At 43.6% G+C, this 11,793-nt stretch overlaps 1 protein-coding gene across 12 annotated transcripts in view; it reads left to right on the forward strand.

Annotated features, from left to right (window-relative positions):
* mei1 (meiotic double-stranded break formation protein 1) overlaps positions 1 to 11,793 on the forward strand; it is a 93,895-nt gene that overhangs the window by 20,347 nt on the left and 61,755 nt on the right. For 3 of the 12 annotated variants that reach the window (XM_073933720.1, XM_073933722.1, XM_073933716.1), the window contains exons 20-29: positions 3,120 to 3,341; positions 3,676 to 3,841; positions 7,321 to 7,395; positions 7,600 to 7,710; positions 8,050 to 8,192; positions 8,272 to 8,356; positions 8,614 to 8,786; positions 9,088 to 9,169; positions 10,114 to 10,217; positions 10,326 to 10,457. In XM_073933720.1, coding sequence (XP_073789821.1) covers positions 3,120 to 3,341; positions 3,676 to 3,841; positions 7,321 to 7,395; positions 7,600 to 7,710; positions 8,050 to 8,192; positions 8,272 to 8,356; positions 8,614 to 8,786; positions 9,088 to 9,169; positions 10,114 to 10,217; positions 10,326 to 10,457 — 1,293 coding nt within the window. Of the gene's footprint in view, positions 1 to 3,119; positions 3,342 to 3,675; positions 3,842 to 7,320; positions 7,396 to 7,599; positions 7,711 to 8,049; positions 8,193 to 8,271; positions 8,357 to 8,613; positions 8,787 to 9,087; positions 9,170 to 10,113; positions 10,218 to 10,325; positions 10,458 to 10,652; positions 10,757 to 11,398; positions 11,646 to 11,793 lie in introns of those variants that run through there. The other 9 variants (XM_068215709.2, XM_073933717.1, XM_073933718.1 and 6 more) reach the window with 9 other exon arrangements.

Below are 11,793 nucleotides of genomic sequence, written 5' to 3' on the forward strand. Positions count from 1 at the left end.
CACATTGGTTAACACTAGTGAACTATATTATTTCATCACAGGTTGTGCCTCACTTGATTTTAGTGTTTTTTTTTTTTTACTTGGCTTGTTTGATGTAATGAATAATCTTTTCAAGCAAAGTCCTTAAAAGTTATAGCAGCCCAAAAAAAATTAATATTAAGAGGTTCAGGGCTATGAGCCCAACTTAAGCAAACACTTTTCTCCATGATGGTGAGTTTAATCTCTGTGGTCCACATATGTTTTAAGATAACTGGGCCACATTTGCCATATCATCTGTGCGTCGCTTTAGGCTCACAGCCACATTAGCCAGAGCTAACTGTGCCAAATATTTGCCAAAGTGGCCCACATGTGTTTTAGGATAACTGGGCCACATTTGCCATATTTTTTCTGGGCCACTATAGGCTAACGGCTGCATTATGGAGGATAGTAGTATCTGTTTGCAAGTCGAATATGAACTAAGGATAGCTGATGTTGTGCTGCATCCTCTTTTGTTTAAATGTAACTGTGTAGTTACTAATGCAGTGAAAATCTGTTTGCTAATTGTACACACATGAACACATTAGTGCATTGAATGACTTGACGTTTTTGTGAGCTAAACTCAAGCGGCAACTTCCCGTTCTCCCTCAGGAAGCCAATACGGAAGTAACTAAAACTGCAATTCATCCGAAATTCCGCTAGTCATGGCCGCTCCTGGCTCCAAAATAGAGCAAATTTCAATTGAGCCCACTGTTAGAATGGGCAACTTTACAGCAGAAAAAAAGGTGTTTACAGCCTGGTACAAAAAAAGATTTTGGTTAATACAGCTAATATTACCCTTCATGACAACTGTGAGGGGGGTGAATTTTTTTATAACTCATCCGTTTCCTTTATATTAAGTTATATTAAGTTTGCATAATTAAAGGCGTGGCCACTTGAGTGACAGCTAGGTCTCGTTGGTCGTCGTCACGTCACCTCAGCTGAAACCTGCAGATTAGCCACTGAACTCGGCATATTTATCGTATTTCTGTGTTGTTTTATGTGGCTTTACACTGTCAGCTGCCTTTTGGACTTGTTTCCTACAATTGTTAGATGGCATGGCAATTAAGTGCACTTAATTGTGCTCACAAACCATTCACGTGGCAATGTTTAGTGTTTAGTGGCTTAATGTATTACAGCAGTATTTTTAAAAGTCTAAACACTTTATTGATATAGTGTACAACCAAGCACAAGTGGTCAGAACACAAACGAGTCACAGGTGATAAAGTATTAAGCATTTCTCCCAAAGTAAAGTGTGTCTGAACCAGGTCCAAGCTAAATGCCAGCAGGTGTCTGTAGCTCCGCTCACTCTCCGCCTCTTTGCCCTTGTTTGGTATCCCGTCGTGGGTGTGATGACGCGTGAACAAAATGGCGACGGTTGGCCGCGCCTACTTGTGGATTCTTTTGCGCTCTTTAGAAACCTATGGGTGACGTCACGGATACTACGTCCATATATTTTACAGTCTATGGCTAAACTAGGTTTTTGTGAACTAAACATTGTATCAGTTGATGAAATACGGTTATTTTCTGTAAATTTAAACAGTCCTATAAAACTTCCGTATTTTTACAGAAAATTCCTGGCAACCACTGCCAGTATTTTTCTGTAAATTTAACGAATTTTTTTTAACAGTGTAAATAAATTAAAGCTAAATTATTAATGTTGTGTTGATTGAACTAAACAACATTGCATTACCTTTATGTAACTAACTTAATTCACTCAAATATTTTTTCTTTAAGGTAACTTAACTCTGTTGCGTGGATCCTGTTGACATAAAAAAGTTATTTAAAGCCAACATATCATTTTTTTGAGTGTAAGTTTCAAACAAGCCTAAAGGACTCAATTAGTTCAAGTGTGTTTAAATAGGGTTGGAACTAAACTGTGCAGAGCTATGGCCCTCCAGTAACTGGAATTGACACATGTGCCTTAAAATCATAGCATCTGATCTATAATGTGCAGTGTTGCCAGATATAGCAGACATTTTCCAGTCCAAAAGCTTTTTAATTGATGTAAATTAACCTAGTTACTTTGACTCATAATTTTTAACCATACTGTCCCCTTCTCACCCACACTCTAAAATGTTGTGTAGATTACACTACCTATTAGAGTATGTACTCTTGAAATAGGGTATAAATTCGTCCCATTTAGTGTTTTAAATTCTTTTGAACATAGTTAGGTGCTTTTTGTCAATCAGACAATGCTGCTATGTTTGGTCTTGCTGTCAATTGCGAATAAAGTGTCATAATAAACCGCTGTGAGTTTAATTGCAAGCGATGCGTGATGCGCATACATGCGAAGGGGAGTCAGATTTCCTCCAACTTCTCTTGTGTTTGGGCCTACCCGGTTTGTGCTATGCACTGGTCACTAATAACTGAATGGAGTAGGAGCACACAGTTATGTTTTGTTAAGTAAGCTGAATAAAAAATTTGCGTTTCAAATCCACCAAAATTTTGTCAACCTGTGATTGCCATTTTTTACCCGCAAAATTTAATTCAAAACTTTCCAATTGGGCAGGAAACCGCCCAATTTGGCAACACTGATAATGTGATGGTGTGTGTATCTGTGTTTATGTGAAGTTTCATAAACTAATTTCGAGAGGAGCACGTGATATGATTGTGCACCGCTGGCCACTCAACCGTAATCAGTAATAATCCAATCAGAATGATCCTAGCTTAATGTAAATGGATCACTTTCTCCTTATTGCACTCTTCGTTTTGGAAGAATCCCCCCTTCCACCCCATCTCCTCCTTTTTCTCCCCTTTTAAAGGGGGAGCGATCGAGACCTACCTGATCTCGGTTCTCCTGATATGCTTCTAAACTGGGCGGGAGCCCTGGGCTCAAATATCTCCGAGCTCAGGGTTCTCTCCCGTGACAGCATGCCAAACCTGCTATAAGTGCCAAGCATATCTAAGTGGGAACTCTTGAAATGTCTTTTGAAAAAAAAACACTAAAAATGAAGAGTGCTTTAATTTGTAAAGGTGTAAGAACCAACCTTTTGTAAAGGTGTAAGAACCAAAACAAACACACTGAAAACTGTTCAATGTTCAATAAAAACTCTGCAGCAGATTTGGTGTGTAGTAATGGTGTGGGGTTTGTGTGTGTGTAGGTGTCAGTGAGCGTGCTGAGTGCAGCTCTGTCGTCCTGTCCTGCGCTCTTCTCTCGCTCTCTCCCTCTCTCCGTCCTGCACTTCCTCTTCTCGCACCCTGAGCTGACAGAGCGTTTCGGTGCGCTAGCATTAGCAGAGCGACTCAAGCAAACATCTGAAGAGGAGGACAAGGAGCTGCTGGAGCTGCTGCACACACACCCGCCAGCGCTGATGGCCACTCTGGTGACACACACACACACATACACATACAATTTCAGGGTTTCACTTATAGAAACTCTTAATTACACCACTACACATTACATAAAGCCCCTCAACTGTCATTTTGCGAAGTAAAATCTAACGTTGGGTAAACTCAACCTTCAGAGTTTCACAAACACAATTAATCGAATATGGATTTGATCCTCATGTAAGACATATAACTGTTATATCTATTTCAAGAGTTCACGCTGTGTGTGTGTTCAGCCAGTAGCTTGTGACTCCTCAGCGAGTTGTCAGCTGTGAGTGTTTAATATTTCTGTGTATGTATGTGTGTGTGTGTGTGTGTGTGTGTGTTCAGGCAGTAGCGTGTGACTCCTCCTCCTCAGCGAGTGTGTCAGCTCTGTGTGTTTTGCGGTGTTTCCTCCAGTCGGCTGACAGCAGCATCATCATCAGCAGGAGCCCTGACCTCTGTGTGCAGATGAGACTGCTTCTGCTCAGCGTCCTGCAGAGAGACACACACACAGGTCTCCATTTTTCAAGCTCGTAATGTTCCATCCTTTTCCGTGTGACAAGACAGACTCATCCACGTCCTCATATTCATTATTATTGGCTCCTCAAGGCAGGAAAACCATCTTTAATCTTGTTACACCTACACCATACAGTTAAAACCTGTATCACTCCGTCTCTCACTCACCTCACTAGCCAGGCTTGACATTGTCAGTCAGCAATACACACATAATATCATAGCACTGTTGCCTCACAGCAGGGGTCAACAACATGGTGCCCGCCCGCAAGGATTACATGAGTTGCCCGTGGGCCTGTTATGAAATTAGCTTAACAATGCACCACATACCAGTAAGCTGCATCTAATATTTTTTGTAGCTATTCCTTTTAAATCACACTTGCATTGGTGTAAAATTGAAAATGACATTAAGTTATATATTAAAAAAACTTAAAAATTTTCAGACAAATTAAGTGTTGCATATTGATATTTCTGTTTCCAATCATTGTTGACAACTATTGTGTGAAATCATTAACATGATCAGTGTCTTTACATGAATATCATTGATTGTTAATAATAATTGAGCAAAGTTGTTGTTAGGAAGTGTGTATCAAACTGATAGCCCTTCACATTAAATGATATCCAAGAAGTAGCTCTCAGTTTCCAAACGGTTGGTGACCCCTGCCTCACAGCATTAATGTCACTAGTTCAAGTTCTTACCAAGCCAGTCGAAGTGCGGTGTACATGTTCTCTCTGTGCTCACGTGGGGTTCCCCGGTTTCCTCCCACTAATCAAAGACATGCAACGTAACGTGTTTTCTGCGCACCGGATTATAAGACGCAGTTTCAATTATGGGGTCTATTTCTGTACTTTACCCATACATAAGGCGCACCGTATTATAAGGGGCACGCTAAAACACACAGTCTACAAAAAAAAGGTAATGGAAGCAAAACAGTTACCGTAGTTTAGTTGAACTTTATTGTACTACTTAACAATACACTCATATTATTTTTTTAATCAGTCTTCTCCCACAAATCCATCAAAGTCCTCATCTTCTGTGTCTGAATTGAACAGCTGGGCAGTTTTGCCATCAAACATGCCGTGTTCTCTCTCATCATTGTCAGTCTCGTTGCTGGGTGGCTGTTCAGCAAGGATGCCGGCTTTTGCAAAAGCTCGGACAACAGTTAAAGCAGATATCTTAACCCAGGCATCTCAATCCATTTACATATGGTGGCGTAACTCACCCAGCGCTGCCTACCAGTCTTAGTAAATGTATGTTTGCCGTCTGTCATCCATTGCTTCCACGCTGCTCGCAACTTCACTTTGAACGCTCTGTTTACACCATATCCTGCGGTTGGAACCCCGTGGTGCGTATCGATACCGTGCTGGCCCCCTTTTTCTCCACTGTATGGTTCACAGGAATGTCAAAAGAGGGACTTCATCCATGTTGGTGATGTGTTTGAAAAGTTTGACCAACTTTTCTTTGTAATCCGCTGGCAGTTGCTGCGCCACGGTAGTCCTTGCGCGGATAGAGAGATGGCGCCTTTTCATAAAACGAAAGCACCAAGACGGGCCTCCTTGAAAGTGTTCGATCTCCATGTGTTGTGCTCTCTTTGTTGCACTCAGTCGAATGGTGACTGTAGAGACAGTCAAGTTGGTCTTCTAACTGTGACCACCTTGCTTTGATTCCGCGAAAACTGTTTTGTCTTCTCAACTTGCTGTAATTAATTTTTTTACTTCCTCCACTTCCGAAGCATAGATTCATTAATGTGGAATTGTTTCGCAGATGCTCTATTCCCATTTACAACTGCATAACTGATGGCTTGTAGATTGAATTGTGCCTCGTAAGCACAGTAAAGTCTCTTTACTGGTGCCATTTCGGGGATCATTAAACAAATAAATGTTGTTTTGATTGGTTTCTTGTTGCTAGCGTATGGAGTGTACGTATTACGTCCCTGTCGGTGGGAAATGCTCCGACAGTCAATCAAGTGGAGTGCTTGCCAAAGTCACACAACAACATTTTTTACAGATTTTGGAACTCATTGCACACATAAGGCGCACCGGATTGTCAGGCACAGGATGTTTTTTGACTAAACTTAAAGCTTTCAGGTGCACCTTATAGTGCGTAAAATACAGTAAGTGAATTTACCAAACCAAATTGGCACTATAGATGAGCTCTTAGCAGTACATATCTCCCTAGCAATTCCTAACTTGTCATTAGCCATAAACAAGCAGCGGAGTTCTTGAGACCTACCTGAACTCAAACTCCCCTCTCACCCTTCAAACGGGAGGGTCCAGGCCCAGGGCTTGAGGATCTTCTGAGCTCAGGTCTCTGTCCCGGGACTGCATGCCAAACACACTCTTGGAAAGTCAGAGTGTGTAATGTGCTGATTCTCCTCGTAGAGATGACTTTGCTTTCACGACTAACAAAGATTTATCAATATTCCAGTGAGGAAAATAGTTAAATACTTGTGCTGACATAGACAGACCCTCCAGGATTTCACAATTTTCGATTGCTGAATTTAACACATAATCAAGCAAATGTTGCAAAATATTGCAATTTCCTTTATCGCCACAGATTTCCTGCATATTTCCATAGAGCCCCATCTGTAGAGTTGTATATGAACAACATGATAGTAGGGAGTTTGTCCAGTGTGCAAAGCCTGAAGGAAACCTGTTTAAACCACAGTAGGTCACATGAGTTAATATAAAGAGTGTACAGTCACCGGCCACTTTATTAGGTACACTTTACGAGTACTGGGTTGGACCCACTTTTACCTTCACAACTGCCTTAATCCTTCGTGTTATAGATTTAACAAGATACTGGAGATGTTACTCAGAGATTTTGCTCCATGTTGACATGATAGCATCGCACAGTTGCTGCAGATTTGTCGGCTGCACATCCATGATGCAAATCTCCCGTTCCGCCACAGCCCAAAGGTGCTCTATTGGATTGAGCTCTGGTGACTGTGAAGGCCATTGGAGTGCAGTGAACCCATTGTCATGTTCAAGAAACCAGTCTGAGATGATTTGCGCTTTATGATATGGCACGTTATCCTGCTGGAAGTATCCATCAGAAGTTGGGTACACTGTGGTCATAAAGGTATGGACAGGGTTTTTCCAATCCTCTATTGTCCAATTTTGGTGAGCCTGTGTGAATTGTAGCCTGTCCTTAGCTGACAGGAGTGGCACCCGGTGTTGTGCATTCAGAGATGATTTTCTGCAGACCTCGATTGTAGCAAGTAATTTTTTGAGTTACTGATGCCTTTCTATCAGCTGGAACCAGTCTGGCCATTCTCCTCTGATCTCTGGCATCAACTAAGCATTTGGAACTGCCACTCACTAGATATTTTCTCTTTTTTGGACCATTCTCTGCAAACCCTAGAGACACCCTGGTTGTGTGTGAAAATCCCAGTAGATCAGCAGTTTCTGAAATACTCAGAAGTCTATTATTAGTGTATATAAAGATATAAAGAAGCCTCCCCCTCTGCTGTGTTTCAGACGTGCTGACTGTGCTGCTGGAGCTGCTGTGTATGATGCAGAGCGGACACACTGACTACACACTGCTTTACCACAGTACGACACACACACAGAGTGGACACTGACTATACATTGCTATACTACAATATGACACACACACAGAGCAGACACACTGCTGTACAACAGTATGATACACGCACACAAACACACACACAGTCAGAGTGGACACACTGACTACACACAGATGCTATTATGTTGTGTTCATCAGGTGTGTGTGTGTGTGTGTGTGTGTTTGTGTAGTCAGTAATCTGGTAGCAAAGCTGAACTCCACCAACCCTGAGCTGCTTCTGTCTGTCTTCAACTTTTTGTACTGCTTCCTGTGTGTGTGTCCGTCACACGCCACTGACCGAGGTAACACACACAGATCACACATACACACCACAACACACTCCACTCTGTGTGCTTGCTTATGGGATTTATGAGGACACATTTGTAAATTGTCTTGAGCATGGCAGGTGTAATGTTGAGGTGGTTTAAAGGGACATGCTTTGTGTCCCCATAATTCAAACTGTTTGAAATCATGCTCATCAGGGTCTTTCAACGTTCAGTGTTGTGCACATGTGTCTTTGTTAGGGTGGGGTTAGGGGTGGGGGAGAGCCGTATAATAAGCAGATTTACTGTATAAATAAACTACATTACACATGTGGAGAGTCCTCATAAACCACTAATACCAATGCTTGTGTGTGTCAGCGGTGTGTCTGCTGCTGGGTAATGTCAGACTGATGGAGCTGCTGGAGGAGCTGTTATCTTCATCATCATCTTCATCACTGAGCTGCTCCTCACTGCTCCTGCTCTCCTCCCTCATGCTGCTGCAGCACAAACACTCCGCTCAGGTGAGACATGTGTGGTGTGTGTGTGTGTGTGTGTGTGTCAGTATTACAGCTTACAGAGGTCTGTGTGTGTGTGTTGAAGGTGCAGAGGAGCGTCAGGGTGGATCTTCATCAGATTCTGAGACGACTGACCTTCAATAAGAAGCAGACGGACACACTGATGCTCAGTGAGACACACAGACACATATATTACACACACAGACACCCACAGTCACTTACATTCATCACACACACACACAAACCTATGCAAATATACACACTTAAATGCACACACAAACACACACACACACACATACCCTCAAACTTGCATACTTACTCACTCACACTATTTAACACTGTCTCTCAGATTTACTCACACACAAATACACTCATACACACACACACACTCAATATTGGATTAAAAGACTGATGTGTGTGTGTGTAGTGTGCAGTGTGCGCTTTGTGCAGGTGTGTTTGGATGTGGACGAGTCTACGCTGGTGTGTGTGTGCGATGTAGTGCTACAGAGACCCCTGCCGCCAGCTGATGGCGCTCTGCACCCGCTCGGACACAGCGGCGCTAACAGCCTCATCACGGCTCTCGGCACGCTTATGCTAACGGTACACACACACACTACTAAAACACTCATCCACATCACACAGTTATACACAGATTAAATTAATTGGCGAAAACAATCTCACACACACTCTCACGCACACACACACACACACAAGAAACAATCATACACATTACTCATCACAGGCGCACACACAAACACACACTTTTACATATTTACACACATGCAACATCGCACACAAACACACACACAGGGAACATTACGACTGTCCGTTGTTTAGTGTAATTGAGTATTGAGTAGTATTGTGTGTGTGTGCGTGTGTGTGTGTGTGTGTGTGTGTGCAGAAGCAGGATCTGATGGCCAGCGCTGCTGTAAACTGTCTAAAGTCTCTGATGGACTTCCTGCACAGAAGGAACCCTGACAGCGGTACAGATACGCCTGAGGGACTGACATGCTCACTGTTGAGGGACTGACATGCTCACTGCTGAGAGACTGACATGCTCACTGCTGAGGGACTGACATGCTCACTGTTGAGGGACTGACATGCTCACTGCTGAGAGACTGACATGCTCACTGCTGAGGGACTGACATGCTCACTGCTGAGGGACTGACATGCTTACTGCTGAGGGACTGACATGCTCACTGCTGAGGGACTGACATGCTTACTGCTGAGAGACTGACATGCTCACTGTTGAGGGACTGACATGCTCACTGCTGAGAGACTGACATGCGTACTGCTGAGGGACTGACATGCACACTGCTGAGGGACTGACATGCACACTGCTGAGAGACTGACATGCTCACTGCTGAGGGACTGACATGCTCACTGTTGAGGGACTGACATGCTCACTGCTGAGGGACTGACATGCTCACTATTGAGGGACAGACATGCTCACTGCTGAGGGACTGACATGCTCACTGTTGAGGGACAGACATGCTCACTGCTGAGGGACTGACATGCGTACTGCTGAGGGACTGACATGCTTACTGCTGAGGGACTGACATGCTCACTGTTGAGGGACAGACATGCTCACTGCTGAGAGACTGACATGCTTACTGCTGAGGGACTGACATGCTTACTGCTGAGGGACTGACATGCTCACTGTTGAGGGACAGACATGCTCACTGCTGAGAGACTGACATGCTTACTGCTGAGGGACTGACATGCTCACTGTTGAGGGACAGGCATGCTCACTGCTAAGGGACTGACATGCCCACTATGCTGAGAGCTTATCACTAATGTAGAGTAGTACACACTTATGGATTCACCAGTTCTGAAGACTTCTGAATGAATGAAAGAGAGTGTGTGTATGTGTGTGTGTGTGTGTGTTTGTCTGTGTGTAATTGTGTCCGTGTGTGTGTGTGCGTAGTTGAGCAGATGGTGTGTCGTCAGCCATGGACTCGGTTCCTGCTCTTCTCTTTGCTGTCCAGTGATGAAAAACTGAGGCCTGCTGTACTGCAGCTGCTCACACTGGTAACACACTCATACACACACACACACTCTCATCATATACACACAAACACAAACTTTAACACTGCTCTGTGGATTTATCTGTGTGCGTGTGTGTGTGTGTGTGTGTAGCTGGTGTGTTTCAGCTGTGGCGTCTCTCAGTGGTGGACTGAGGTTGAGAGTGTGTGTGAAGAGGTGGAGAAACGAGGAGTAACAAACCTGACTGATGACAGAAAACACACACTGAGACTGATGCTCACACAGGTATGTAACACACACACAGAGAGACTGATGTTCACACAGGTGTACATTACACACACACTGAGAGTGATGCTCACACAGGTGTGTATTTCACACACACCACACACAAAATGAGACTGATGGTCTCAAATATTCTGAGTGTGTCATTAGTTCTGAGTTCTAAGTGTCAATACCACTGGTGTGTGTGTGTGTGTGTAGTGTTGTGCTCGTTCTCCTCCTGATGATCTGAGGATAAAGATGGAGACTTTAGTGGAGTCACTCACACAACTTCCTCCCAGCGAGACCTCCAGCAGACGCTTGCTGTATCCTTACACACACACACACACACACACACACACACACACACACACACACACACACACAGAAACTCACATATGCACACAGACACACATTCACACACAACACTATCTTACACATAGACACTCTCCTGTGCACACACACACAACACACTCTTAGGGGGGTTACACACCGGAAGCGCTGCCCTCTTCGCGCCACCCAGTGCTATGCATTTCAGAATTCTAAACATAGGTTTCTATCAGGGGACACACACCGGTGCTGCAAATCGGCGGCTGTCCGCGGCGCCCAGCCACGTCTCAGGACACTGTTCATATTTCTGCCGCGCCACAGAGCGCCATCTGAATAGTTTAATTTTAAATAGATACTTTCAATGCGATACTTTCAACTGTCATGTGCGAGCTGTATCGCAGCACCGAGCGGCGCATCTGGTGTGTGACGCCCTTAAGTCACGCTCTTACACAGATGAGCACACACTCAAACACACACATACATGTGCTCACACACACAAACTCCTACCCACATAGTCATACTCTTAGACTCATACATTCTCACAAACACACATTCTCACACTCAAACAAACACACTACACACTCATGCACAGACACATCTCCATGTCTGAGCAGTGTCCTTAACTCACTGTGTGGCAGTCGTGTGGGTCGTGTCTCCATCTGTCTTTCTGACTTCACAATCTCACACTAATACACCCACACACCCACACACACACACACCCACACACACACACACACACACACACACACACACACAGACACAGACACTCAGTCTGCAGTTGGTCTCCTGATGAACTGATCTGCAGTGAAATATTGCCTGGTGTTTTTGTCTGCAGTAAAACAGTGTTATTGTTCTATCTGTGTATACATTAAAATACTTTATTAATATTCGTTATTATTTATACAAATTAGTTACTAATTTTTACATAATTATAAGATATTTATTTAAGAATGTGCTGATGAAAGCTGTCAGGTTAAAAGCAACAGTCGTGAGTTGTTGCAGCACAATATTTCATCTTTACTGTTCATTGTGA

The sequence above is a fragment of the Danio rerio genome, chromosome 20 (assembly GCF_049306965.1).
Source record: "Danio rerio strain Tuebingen ecotype United States chromosome 20, GRCz12tu, whole genome shotgun sequence".
NCBI lineage: Eukaryota > Metazoa > Chordata > Actinopteri > Cypriniformes > Danionidae > Danio > Danio rerio.